The sequence below is a fragment of the Syngnathus scovelli genome, chromosome 8, assembly GCF_024217435.2.
Source record: "Syngnathus scovelli strain Florida chromosome 8, RoL_Ssco_1.2, whole genome shotgun sequence".
In the NCBI taxonomy this organism is placed as follows: Eukaryota; Metazoa; Chordata; class Actinopteri; order Syngnathiformes; family Syngnathidae; genus Syngnathus; species Syngnathus scovelli.
In genome coordinates this window covers 17,305,360-17,318,620 of record NC_090854.1, presented here as the reverse complement: position 1 = coordinate 17,318,620, position 13,261 = coordinate 17,305,360, and the positions used below count along the sequence as shown (strand labels likewise).

Genomic DNA, 13,261 nt, shown 5'->3' with positions numbered 1-13,261 from the left:
GTCAGAAAATCGTCATGTGGCGATAATGAAACTTGGTGTCGCAAGCACACACACGCACGGGAAGCCATCCAGCAGGTGTTGGCGTGTTTGTTCTGCGGAGCGGTTTTGTTTTCTCAGGCTTCTTATCAGTCCGCCATGAACTACGAGGAAATCACCAGCAGTGAAAAGCCAGCTCGGCTTTTCAGGGAACGATATTTTCCAATCGTCAACCGATGGCAGAATTTGAAAAAATGTGGTTCTGCCGTTCTGATGTCGTATTTCACCCATTAATTCGACGTGTGAAACTACGTAGAAGTTGTGTGTACTTGAATGCAACGATTGGTACTTGGCAACAGGTGGTGTGAAACCTTGCTCTGTTTTTTGAATCCTAGCTTGATAGATAACCGTTCGCACCTCGCTGAGGAGAAAATGAGTTTACGGCCTTTTATGACGTGTTTGTAATCTGCTTGTTTGCATGTGTGCGGTGATAAAAGAGCAGCAAAGCCTCCAACTTTGCTCATAAAAGGTAATGAAGTAAATTGAGGACCTTCCGCAGACTCTAATTACAGCAAAGTGGACATGATAGCAGCAAAAGTGGGTTGACCGAAGAGAGACAGGTAGAGTGATGGGAAAATAGAGCCTTGCATGATTTTTGAAACACTTGGCATTTATTTATTTATTTATTTATTTATTTATTTATTTATTTATTTATTTATTTATTTATTTATTTTATTTAGGACTCCGCCAGTCAGTGACCTGAATTAAATGGAATTGCTTTATTTTTTGGTTTGCCAAATGTGAAAGTCAAACTTATGGAACTTACAAATATTGCTCTTGGTAACATTTAATTTATCACACTTTTTTTTTTTAATTGGTGAACTTTTTTTTTTTTTTTTTTTGTGTAGCAGCAAGTTCCTTGGTACTTGCACTGAGCAGAGTGCGCGAGTGCTTTTGTCTGTCACCTCTGCTCGGAGCGCCCGAGGGTGCTGGCCAATCACAATGGAGCAGACTTGATAGCTCCTGCTGCCAGCTCCTTGTCGGCCCACTGAGGAGATGGGTGCGCATTTTTGGAGAGGTCCTCAGCAAGGTCAGACATCTCCTGACAGGAGACATTGAGTTCAAAGAGCACTTTTTTTTTTCTTCAATTGAAGCATTGACAGGATGACCTCTCACCTGGAGAAATCCAAAAGCTTCCGCATCGAGGCGCTCCTGGCTCACCACGCGGACGGCGATGGCGCGTCCCCGGAGGTGGCCTACAGCGGCAGCCCCGTCCACAGCCCGCGGTCGCAGACGGCCTCCCCGAACGCCAGCCAGGCCCGGCCGGGTATGACGCCCAACGCCGCTGTCTACAACTTTCCCCAGGCGGGATTCGGCGGGGGGTTCCTGGGAGTGCACCCGAGGTCCGGGTACCCTTTGGCAGCTGTCGGCGTCCAGCCGCCCGCATTCGTATATCCGGGCTTCCCGCAGCTGGTCCAGCCGTACCCGGGTCACTTAAAAGCGGGCAGCGTGCACCCGCTGGAGCCCTGGATCAGAGCCGGGATGATGTTCCCCAGTCTCGGAGACTATGGAGGTCAGTGCGTCCGCAATATTAGAATATTCATTTGAGTTTTACTAGCTTTATTCGTTTTATTGATGAGATATATGAAATTGCGGTACAGTGCATTTAAAAAAATAAGCAGCTGTTGGCTCAAATTCAAAATGCATACAAGACTTTGTACAGTTCAAATTAAACTTTTTTTTGCAGAATTATGAGAAAACGGTTTGATTGAATTAAATTATATATTAATATTTTATTTATATTAGTTATATTATGTATAGTATCCATTACAGTAATACCATGGGAAAAAATAGAATATATATACAGACATTGCAATAGTATTACATATTTTTGCATGACTGAAATCAATTCTATTTGAAAATATAAATAACTAATCAATGCTGTGTCTCTCATGTAGCAGCACCAGCCCAAGCCGGTTTGTTGGGGAAGTGCCGCAAGCCCAGGACAGCGTTCACCAGCCAGCAGCTGTTGGAGCTGGAAAACCAGTTCAAGCTCAACAAGTACCTGTCCCGACCCAAACGTTTTGAGGTGGCCACCTCACTCATGCTGACGGAGACCCAGGTATCATCTGCGTGGAGACGTTTTAAGGAGCATCCCGAATTGCTTTAATTGGTGTCATGCTGCTTGCAATGTTCAAACCTCTCCTGTTGTCCTCAGGTAAAAATTTGGTTCCAGAACAGGCGAATGAAGTGGAAGCGAAGCCGAAAGACCAAGGAGCAAGCCAACCCGGCGTCCCCACCAAGCGATGGCGAAAGAGCGGACAGTGTCCAACTCCAGGCGGACTCTCCCAGGTCCAGCCTGGAGGATGACGATGAGCTGGAAGGCCAGGAAGAGGACGAGGATGCAAGCGTGCTGCCCGCTTCTCTGGGCTCTCTCTTGAAGCGTGCCGGAGGGGTCACAGAGAACTACAGGTCCTATTTAGAAGAGGAGGAGGGAAGTTCAACAAGAAGAGGAGATTTCCCGTAGTTCTGACATCACTTTTGAGCGCTTGTGTTGGTATCTTGCTCTGGAGAGGACAATGAGCAGATTTTATTTATCACAAGCTGGTGCTTCCTGGTTTGGTCCACAAGCCAGCCATGCTAATATATCAAACATGAAGTATTTTGGGAAACCTTAACATACTTACAGAAACCTAAAATATTCTTTTTTTTTTTAGATGGATTTGCATTTCAGGAAAATGTAATGATACATTTTAAAATTAACATATTTGATTGAACTCTACTCTTATAGTTAGTGTATTTCTGATTGTTCTTTAAACTATTCTCAATGACTGTGACTTTGTCTAAATAATTTAAGAGCCATATAGTTTAATATATTTTATCTCGACTTTGCAACCATGCTTTTTATGTTTTCTTGTATACCATTGCTCCAAAAATAAAGTTCATTTGAAGAACAAGAGACGCATTCAACAAGAATTGTGTGGCATGCACGCACATTAATACCAAGAAATAAACTTTTTGTTGTTGTTTTGCGAATAGTAGCTGCCCTATTTTGTCCTCCTTGAGTTTCCGTAGTTTCTATGGCAACCGACAACGGGTTGTCAAGGACTCGCCGTGGACTACAAATTCCTCTAGATAGGAGTTGATTGTTTTTCCATGTATATATATTATATTCAAAACAAATGGAATAAGTTGTTGCTGTCAGAAACTTTTCATACTTGCAGGTAAGCGTGTGTCTGTCTCACATAAACATATTACAGGTTTAACTGCCACCTGTCTTTTATTAATATGTTAGAATCCGTACAGTAAAATTTTAAATTTAAATACTTGATTATTATTTAATGCAAAGCAACGTCAGCTAAGTTAAGGACACAGATGTACAATAAATAAAACATTTTGCGTGTAAAGATCAGAGCTAGCGTAAATGCTTCACTGGCTACTTAGCTAGCGCTTCGGACGCCATTTTTTCTTGCCCCACCTGTCCTAATTGAACTGTTGCGATTTTTCTCAAATATTTGCTTATTAGGTTATTTTCAGCGCTGGCGTTTTGTAAAGTTTACCGTACCATCTTGCCTCAAAACATGCCGAATGTTTTGCCGTTCATTTTGGTTGTTTACATTCACGTCACGCAAAGCGTGAATTTAACGAGGCCGATGACGCACATTATTCGGATTATCATGAAAATATGAAGTATAACATCTCATTTTAGTTGTTTGCAGTCATGTTGGCTGAGTCTGAAGGTCCAAAGACAAATGGATCAGACGGACTGTGGACGTCTTCCATCATTATCAGCAATACCAAAGTAAGCATGGCCCTTTCTTTTTGCAAGTCTTCTCATTTTAATCAAATTGATGTCTTTTTTTGCCCTGGCAGCAAGCAGGGACTCAGCACAAGCACCAGCGGCGAGTGCCCGTTCAGAGAAGCTGCTTCCTGGGCCTGGAAACCAAGCCCGAGCTGCTTTGGGAGGACTGGGATCAGGGCAGAGAATACACTAAGTCGCTAACGTTAAAGAACATTAGCCTCAAGCTTCAGAAACTTCACTTGAGGTCAGCCGCCGCTTTCTGAAGTAACAATTGAACCCATACTCAAGAGTAATTGTTCTTTGCTCCCTCTCAGACCTCCATTGACCAAATTCTTCAGCATCTCTAGTTCCTGCAACCTCGCTGTGAGCCCAGGGACGTCTTTGACCATACTGATCACTTTTAAACCTGCAGAAAAGGTAATATTGTGTAAGAGTAACTATCACAAAGCGGCTCCCCTGTGAAACATCTCGTGTGTGGGACAGTGTAAGTACGAGGACAGCCTTGAGTTTGAGGGCAAAGATGGTAGCTTCCAAGTGTTGCTTCGGGCCGTGGTTCCGTATCCGGCTTTGGAAGTGCCCAAAGCTGTTCTCCTTCCACTCTGTGCGGTGCATCAGTCCGTAACTGCTACTTTTCTGCTGAAAAACCTCAGGTGAGCTCATTGTCTCTGATGTGGACTTGAAAATGGGATTATAACTTGTGTGGAAATTGTGTCACCCAGCAAGCTCCGCACATACTTCAGCTGGGAGTGTCCCGAACCATTTCAAGTGAGTCCCGAGGAAGGCGTGCTGAAGGCCAGCCAGGAGATTTCGCTTCTGGTCCTGTTCCAGCCGCAGCAGGCGCTGTTGTACAACAAACACGCCTTTTGTCGTTTTGGGGAGGAAGGAAATGAAGCCGAGTGCTGCGCCACGCTGCGACTTCAGGGAGTGGGTACTGACAGCGCTCGAATGTGCCAACTGCTGATTTGGAATGATTCACCTCTCGCCTTGTGTCTGCTCTTGTGGAAAGCCAAGTACCCGTGTCTTCAGTTGAGAGGCCCGAGTTCGAAAGCGGATCAACAACACGGCGGTCCCGTGGTTAACTTTGGCTCTGTCGCCGTCGGGCAAAGTTTGCAGAAATGTTTTGACATCTGTAATCCCTCGCATGTGAGTAAGGACCAAATTCTGATTTCATGATGATTTTCAAAAATGATTTTTTGATATTGATGTCATTTTCAGGTGACTGCTTTTTTTTCCCTGACCCGCCTTTCGGGAGGGGTGCCCCTGTTGGGGTCCGACTTCGTCTGTGATGTGACCAGCGGTCAAGTGGCCCCAGGCGCTAGCGTGACGGCCAAAGTCGCCTTTGCGCCGACTGTCGCCGGTTCGGTCTCTGTTGACTATTTGACTGCGGAATGCAAAGGGGCGCTCAACCAAACGGTGCTCAAGCTCATCGGGCACTGCGCAGGTACGATGACGCGCCAATGGAACCAAATGCTCCAAGTTGTGATCTGCATGCATTTTTTTTTTTTTTTTGTCACCAGGTCCCAAGTTGTCTTTTTCTTCATCGGTGGTTGACTTTGGCTGCGTCCAAGTGGGAGCCACCGCGTCGCAGACGATGGAGCTGATCAATTCTTCGTGCGTCCAGGCGACCTTCCAGTGGGACCTCGACTGCGCCGGGCACAGCGTCTTCAGCATACAACCGCAGTGCGGCATCTTAGCCCCCAAGAGCCGTGTCGTGCTGACGGTCACCTACCTGCCCACCGTGCCTTTTGCCCATCGCAGAAGCGTGCCCTGTTTCATACTGCACGGAGTAAGGAGCTCGTTTTGACTAAATCGCAGTGAAACATGGTTGAATTTTATTTTATTTTGATTTCCACCAATTGCAACACCCCCATTTTTTATTTTTATTTTTTTAAATAGGATCCGTTGTTCCTGGACCTGATTGGTACGTGTCACTCAGATCTCCAGAAACCGGCCATACTTAAACCAGAACATTTAGCAAGCGGTCCAGATGATTGGTCGGACGTCATTAGCGCCCTACTGCCAAGCAACAGCACGCAGCTAGATCCGCAAGCATTCAGCTTATCTGCGACCGAGGTGACTCGCTGAGCCAAAATCACGGCGGGATCGTTTTGCTCAGCTGGCCATTTTCATTTTCCAGAAATCAAGCCGCCTATCCAATGTCTCGACGGCGCGGTCGACGACTCCCAAGGAAGACATTGACGAAGCGCATTTGCTGTCTTCATCGTCACCGTCCACACGCGTGTCGGTGGCGCCCAGCGAGCTGCTGTTTAATCAGGTCACCTCCTCCGTGCCCACGTCGACGTCCTCGTCACTTTCTCAGGGCGTGGCCGTCACCAATAACTCGACTGCTAAAATCACGTAAGATTCCCTCCCTCTTTCAAACTGGATTTGATCTCTTTCCTAAACGGACAAAATAGATTTGTTTGCCTTCCAGCCTGGTGTGGACCAACGCCCGCGACTCTCCATTCTCAATCTCTCCGTGGACATGTGACCTGTCCCCGCTCAAGTCCACCTCGTTCAGAGTGACTTACAACCCGAAGGAACGCAACACTCTGCACGCAGCGCAACTCGAGTGCTTCGCTTTCCAGGTATAGAAGAACTTCTGGAAATGCTTTGTTGAACTTCCCTCCAGCAGTGTTTCATTATTTTGTTAATTGCGACTGACTAGCTAGCTAGCGGGGGCCAGATAAGTCTACCATGTTGTGTCATCGTCCGAGTCATCGGACACTCCTTTGAGCGTGGCAAAGAGCACTTCTACCCACAATGCTCTCTCGAGCCAAGCACAGTGGTAAGCGTGACACTCCGGGGGGGGGGTAGACTTTTTATATCTACTATACATGCCATTTCGGTCTGCCTGGTTTGTTGTAGGTGTTTGCGGGCCTTAACGTTCGAACCTATAAGACGTTGCTCCTGCGCAATTACGGCGAGCATCCGCTCACCTTCTGCCGGAGCCTCAACGAAAGCGTGGACCCCGTGGCGGAAGCGTCGGTGTCCATCGTGCCGAGGTGCGGCTTGCTCCTGCCCGGGGCTCACCAAATCCTCACCGTCATCACCACTCCCAAGGAAGACTCGCCCCCGGAGGGAATCAAGCTGCGTCTGCAGCTTAATTCCAGCAAATGCACAAAGGTATCGTGCAGACGTCGATATTTGCACACAAAGCTTTTTTTGGACAATTTACGTTGCGCTTTAGGAAATTACGGTTATCAGCATACTGGAGAACATCAGCGTGTCGTTCGAGGGAGGTGGCGTTATATATTTCCAAGATACGTCGGTGGGCTCGCCCAGCAAGCAGACGCACCTCATCAGAAACCTCTGCCGCATTCCTCTCGGGTCAGTTCCTTTGCCGACGGGAAGGGTCACCTTCCTCGCTCTCGTTACTTAAAATCTTCTCGTCACAGCTTCCGATGGAACATCCGCTACTTGGACCAACATCTCATCTCCGTTCAGCCGGATGCCGGCGAACTGCAAGTGAACGAGAGCGTGGTAGGAGACACGGTCGCATATGAAATCATCAGCTCGAAGATGTTTTTGTTCACGACTCTATTTTGACGTCACAGCAGCAGAAATGGTCTTTTAATCCAAAGGAAGAGAAAACGTATGTACTCCAACCCGCGCTGAGCTTCTGGCCCCTTGAAAACCCCGGCTCTAAAAATTCCATCGTCACCCTCAAAGTCATGGGAAAAGGCGCCAAAGGTTCCATCCAGGTGAGGCTGAGCGTTAAAAGCGGGCGCAAATGTCCGTTTTTTTAATTTCCGCTTTCTCAGGCGCTTACAGAAATCTTTGAGATGGGAGAGACGCTGGTGGGACGTGCTCAGTCGCTTGACATTCCCCTGGTGAACAACAGCACCTGCTCCATCTCCTTCAGAATTTGCATTGAGCAGACGCTGCAGGACGAGCAACCTCATCAGGACTTTCAACCTGCCGCGACCGGTGAATTGCGATCGCTCCCACAACGGCGCAGCAAGGCACATGAATCCATCTCAAGTTGGGTTTGATCTTTTCCAGCCCTGCAACTGGACTGCACGGGGGGAACCGTGGCCTCGCACTCCACCTTTATGCTGCGAGCCACGTTTCGGCCCGATCGCCAAGCCCACTACCGCTGGACCATCAGCTACCAGACACTGAGTTGCAGCGGTACATCCAGAAACCGCAAAACACACACGTTGCTCCTATCTCATTTCATCTCTCTCGTCCAAGGTGTGCTGCTGTCCCCTCCGCAAGCGATGTGCGAGGTGCGCGCCAACGGCGTGTTCCCCATCGCCCAGGTGAGCGACGTGGGCAGCAGCGGCGTGGCGGCGTGGCTCAACAAATCCTACGTGTGGAAGCTGCTCTCGGTGGACAGCATCAACGCGCAGCTGCTCTCCATGCCCTCCCCCGTGGAGCACACCTATAGGAACCCGAGACGGCACAGGTGAAGCGCACCGCACCGCCAAGTCGGCACGACTTCCCGCAAAGTGTCAATTTGCTCGCTCCTGTCGGCAGTATGCGCACGTACCCGTCCATCCTGATCAAAGCCATGCTGGATTTCAACTTTGGCGCGGCGCCGCTGAATTCCGAGCCGTCGACTTTTGCCATGGTGTTTCACAACCCCGGCAGCATCCCCGTCGAGTGGTAAGTTGGAAAAGACTCGGAATGGCGGTCGGGTTCTGAAAATACGACCAGCGCGTGGCGTGGGATGGCGTACCCGTTGACCGATTTGTTTCCTCTTTTGAAATTTAGGACCTTTTTGTTCCCAGACGACCAACAGGTGGACTTCAAGCACTGGAGTTGGGGCCAGGAGTTAGGTCACAATGAGCTCGAACTGATGCAGGCACGGCACAAGTCTTCTGGCTCACGTCATGACGTCAATGGAGTTCCACAACTGTGTTTCACGTCAACGTCTATTTACAGATCGGGGAACTTTTCAGCGTTTCGCCCCTTTCGGCCACTCTGCTGTCCGGAGAGCAGAAATCAGTCCAGTTCAGCTACAGGTTGGTTCGGGTAGGGGAGGGGCTGTCCAATTTGAGACGGACCCATTCCAATGATGTTGCTTTGACAGCCACGTCGTTGCCGGGATGCATCAGCTGCCGGTCATATTGAAAATCTCACACGGCCGAGAGATCTTGGTAAGAAATTCAACTCGCCCTTTTCCCTGTCTCGTTGCGGCTTACGATTTCAAGCATTTTTTTGTTCCTGACAGCTGCACTTGCAAGGCATGACGGTGGAGCAAGAGAGACCATATCTGTACTTTTTATCCAAGCATCATGTTTTCACTCCCATCATGATGGGGGGGTTGACGCCTCCATTGCAGGTGAGAGACGTGAAATGTGGCTCGCCACGAAACGAGGCCGACGCGCGTTCTTCTTTGCAGACGTACGAGCTTTACAACGGCGGCGACGTTCCCGTCCATTACGAAGTGGACGGCGATGTGCTGTCGCAGCTGCAAGAGAGCAACTTCAATCAGCCGCTGCTGACTTGCCTCAACCCGGAGGGAGTCGTCCTGCCCGGGAAGACGGCCAAGCTGGAATTCATTTTCTCTCCGCTGGAGGCCAAGATGCACAGCGTACGCGGCCGGGCGCCGAGACTTGACGTCGAGACTCGGTGTGCTTTCAATCATTTTGTCTGCCGCCGCCGCCAGATGGACGTTCCCATTCACATCCGACACGGCGAAACTGCCACCGTGAGGTTCGAGGGCCTCGGCTTCGATGCTCACGATGACGTGTGGCCGAGCAGTGAGAGCAAACCCGCAGCCCGAGTGCGCAGGATCGCCCTCCCTGGGCAGGTGAGCATTCATTTATTTGACATTATACACACTGATTATCCACGCTGCCTCTTATTGAAAATGTGTGTGCGCAGCGTGCGTTCCTTTCTGCGGACAATATCGCTCTGGGGGAGCTCCCGGTGAGCTCTCAAACTTCCAGAATCTTCTTCCTCACAAACGTGTCCTCTGAAGAAATCTTCTTTAAATGGTGCTTGACTCAGGTGGGCGGGCTGCAGAAAGAAGCAATTGTTGATTGTTTTGAAGGAGCCGGGTGTCTTACTGGTTGGTTCTGTGTTGTCTTTGGGCATAAGGTGATCCGGATCCAGCCTAAACAAGGCCTCCTGCGCCCGGGAGAGTGCATCATTTGTGTGCTGACCTTCATGGCCGCCGACTTCCCAACCATTCATTATCTGGACATCGTCTGTCAGGTTAAGATTCTTCTCAATGATTTTATTTCATTTTATTTTATTATTAACATGATTATTCAAGCTCTGTTTCTCCTCCTGTGTCTTCCAGCTGACCGAGCAGGCGGCACTGGTGCAATATTCGGACTCGCTGCAGCTTTGGGAGAAGGAACGAGAGCAGCGGCAACACGAGTTCACCATCACCGAGCGGGACCTGGCGGAAAGCCGAAAAGTTCCAAGCGACAAGGTCTCGCCGCAGACGCAGCTGGGCAAATACAAGGTGACCGATGGAGCCGAGCGACATTTCCTATTCCCTGAAAAGGGCGTGTATCAAAGATACGCGTGTCTTTTTCCTCCAGACGCTTCCGCCAATTTGTAGCCGGGTAGCGCGAGCGGAGCAGCGGGCTCAAGCCGAAGCCGACAAACTGGCGAAACGCCCGACGCTGCCTCAGCCTTCGTTGCTGCATCTGGAAGTGACGGCGCGCACCTACCGCTGGCAGGAATACCTCCGATACTTCCCCGACCGATTCAATAATCTCTTCAGGTAAGCAATCGAACCTACAAAATGTATTTTTCTTTTCGGCAACATGATGTCAGCGGCGGCTTCTGCCGACAGGTGCTTCCAAACCATCAAGCCTTTGAGGCCTAAACTATTGTGCAACACTCTACTTCAAGAGGGACGCCCGTTGCAGAAACTGGGCCCCGAGCGACACTTCCTCGAGCACATTCTCACTTCTCTCATCAGGTAACGTTGTAGGTCAAAGATTAAAAATGCACCAAAAGAAACATTTAAAATCAAACAGTTCTAAAATATTCAAATCAAATTCTAGTGTAGTGTATTGGACTTAAAAGATCAATACAACCAGAGTACCGTAAAAAAAAAAAAAAGTCACTGTAACATTTCATTCAGCGTTTCATTTTTCTACCACTAGAGGGAGCCCACGTATCAATTTGGTCGTTCCAGGTTCAGAAGCTGACAAGTTGCGTTTCATTTTCCATAGGAGCATACTGGATAACGAGGCCTTTTCCCAGTCTCTGCTCACTTTGGCATCCAAGCCGCTTTTCTACAAGCCCAAAGTCATCTTCTCCGCTCCTTCGTCAATACCGCAACCTCTGATCGGGTTGGAGGAGACAAATCCCGAACTGCACATTAGCGCCAACGGCTCGGCAGCGGCGGGAGGCGCCAAGCTGAGAATGGGGCAGCGTGCTGAGCGCATACCAGTGGACGTGTTCAATGATATCTTACTCAACACCCTCCAGAATGTGATGATGGAGGCCGTCAGAGGAGAGCTGGACCTCATCGAGCAGGGCGGAGGGTCTTCGCCAAATGTCTCTATCAGGTAAAGACACGGACGGGATTTTCCTCCCAAGTGTAGAACGCAAAACAGACCCGTGTCAAGTCCAAACTGCAAATGGTTAAAAGAAGACATCTTTCCTTCCTTTTAGATCCAAGAGGCACGCCAGTGGCAAAGTCAAGAAGGATGACAAGGAGACAAGCCCAAACACAGCAACGCCGGCTGATAAAAGCTCGTCGTCGACAGAGCATCACACAGACACAAGTTAAATCTTTTGCCATCTGACTTGTTCATCTAACCTTTGGTGGACATGACTCTTTACTGCGGTTCTACTCAGTCGGCCTAACCTCCGACGGGGTAAGCATGTAAGTAGGAGCAAGTAAGTTAATATCAACTGTTTTTGCAATGGTAAAATATTTCCGTCATATTCTTCAGGCAAAGAGTGTTTTCAAACAGGAAAGCAACAACATGCACAGTTCAGGATCTGATCAGTGTTAATTGTAATAATCATGGAGTCAATTAAACGGCCTCATTTTACTGCAGCGGTTTAGATTTTCATCAATGTGTTTGGAGTTATGGAGGGCAATGCGGATATGCTGCCACCTAGTGGTAACTTTGGAGCACTTCAGTCAGACTTGACCACACCGTCGCACAAACAGAAAACTTAGATGACAATCAACACATTTTATACCCATTAGTATAAATGTATCCAATTATTCATTCATAATGTGCCAAAATATAAATTTAACGTTATAACCATGCATATAAAATTGAATGGGAATGACCAGGACAGATCTCAATTTGACATGTCCATTTAAATCCACAAGGTGGCGGTCAATGCAAACGATTTTGGGATTACCTTGTCATGTACAGTATTTTATTCTGGTTACCTTGGCCCATTCCCTGTGCATTACTGAAACTTTCCTGACTTTGTGGATACTTTTTAGTTATTCTGTTTCTTTCTGTTGTGCAAAGGTGGCAGTTTTTTTTCCATAAATGAAAAGCAAGGAAGAATCATATTACAGTAATTCGATGGAAAAAAAAAAAAAATCTCAAGTACAGGACAGATTTTGCCTTTTGGAGTAAAGCGGACAAAGAAGCAAGTCATTCAGGCGTGCTTGGTTTGCAACATTTGTATCTGCACCTGCCTCGGAATTTAATAAGCGCTGTTTTGCAACTTTTATCACCAGACCAAGACACATATTTGACATTAGAGAAAGATCTCAAACAACAACACTTGACCTTCAAGCTGTTTTTTTTTTCTTTTCAGTTAGCTTAGCTATCGCCTCACAAAACGTAACCACGCAAAAACCTACGGCAGTTCTGAAGGAAATGTTAGATATTAGAAAATGACTTCCGATCCTGTGCGTGACATCTCGTGGCACTTTTTGGGCTTCCCACCAATCGTGTCGCTGACGGAAGAATTTCATCAGCTTGGCGTTCCCAGGGACAGACCGCGTCTCCCTTCAAATCTTTTCAGGCCATCATGTGTTTCTGCTTCAAATCTAATTGGGGCTGTCACATAAAATATCAGCTTGGATGGGATTCTTAATCATTTGTGATCATAATCGCCTGGGAATTTGTTTAGCGGATTTGGCACTGAAGACATTTTTTTTTTCCCCCCTCCGCTTTTTGTGCAGAGCAAAGGGGCACATGTGCAGTACAGAGAAAAAGAGAAGGAGAAAATGTAGCTGGTGCATTCTGCTTGACGGTAGGGATCCATTTCACGCCCAAATGAAAGCAAAGCCAGGGGGGAATGTGTGTCAAGCATGTGTGTGTGATAGGTGTGGTAGGACACGGGTTCGGCCTGTTAGCGTTTGGAGAGGGGAAGGAGGGAGGGAGGGGACCCCCTTCATCACCCGGCCTGACGTTCCTCCGGTTCAGTCCGAGCACGCAGATCAGATGAGTCGGCACGTTATTGCACGTCATTATTTACCCTGATTAGTTGTGTCCAGACATATCGGGCCAGTTGTTTGTATAGCTCGATATTAGCAATCATACATTTCCAACATGTACGTGACTTTTGACCCTTGCGCCTTTTGTC

General features: G+C 48.1%; 2 protein-coding genes across 4 annotated transcripts; both read left to right on the top strand.

Moving 5' to 3' along the window:
• The first annotated feature begins 891 nt into the window (after positions 1-891).
• On the top strand, positions 892-2,933 carry LOC125973954 (motor neuron and pancreas homeobox protein 1-like). 2 transcript variants are annotated; one of them, XM_049728684.1, is made up of 3 exons: positions 892-1,549; positions 1,938-2,098; positions 2,195-2,933. In XM_049728684.1, exons 1-3 carry the CDS (start codon positions 1,141-1,143, stop codon positions 2,501-2,503), a joined length of 879 nt encoding a protein of 292 aa, XP_049584641.1. In that variant the 5' UTR covers positions 892-1,140; the 3' UTR covers positions 2,504-2,933. The 2 variants fall into 2 exon arrangements, with proteins under 2 accessions (XP_049584641.1, XP_049584640.1); XM_049728683.1 differs by having other exon boundaries at positions 1,935-2,098.
• Positions 2,934-3,069: 136 nt separating this feature from the next.
• cfap65 (cilia and flagella associated protein 65) lies at positions 3,070-13,018 on the top strand. Of its 2 annotated transcripts, XR_007483337.2 has the most exons (35): positions 3,070-3,200; positions 3,686-3,778; positions 3,850-4,022; positions 4,093-4,195; positions 4,262-4,428; positions 4,498-4,706; positions 4,785-4,921; positions 4,994-5,219; positions 5,296-5,564; positions 5,675-5,851; positions 5,916-6,136; positions 6,213-6,366; positions 6,447-6,566; positions 6,647-6,904; positions 6,969-7,108; positions 7,177-7,261; positions 7,336-7,482; positions 7,543-7,708; positions 7,784-7,912; positions 7,976-8,189; positions 8,261-8,389; positions 8,498-8,588; positions 8,669-8,748; positions 8,817-8,883; positions 8,958-9,068; positions 9,129-9,320; positions 9,396-9,539; positions 9,614-9,739; positions 9,830-9,946; positions 10,035-10,202; positions 10,282-10,466; positions 10,539-10,667; positions 10,924-11,262; positions 11,369-11,582; positions 12,858-13,018. XR_007483337.2 is itself a non-coding variant. In XM_049728682.1 (34 exons), exons 2-34 carry the CDS (start codon positions 3,698-3,700, stop codon positions 11,484-11,486), a joined length of 5,172 nt encoding a protein of 1,723 aa, XP_049584639.1. In that variant the 5' UTR covers positions 3,070-3,200; positions 3,686-3,697; the 3' UTR covers positions 11,487-12,451. The 2 variants fall into 2 exon arrangements, 1 of the variants encoding a protein (XP_049584639.1); XM_049728682.1 differs by lacking the exon at positions 12,858-13,018 and having other exon boundaries at positions 11,369-12,451.
• Positions 13,019-13,261: the final 243 nt, after the last annotated feature.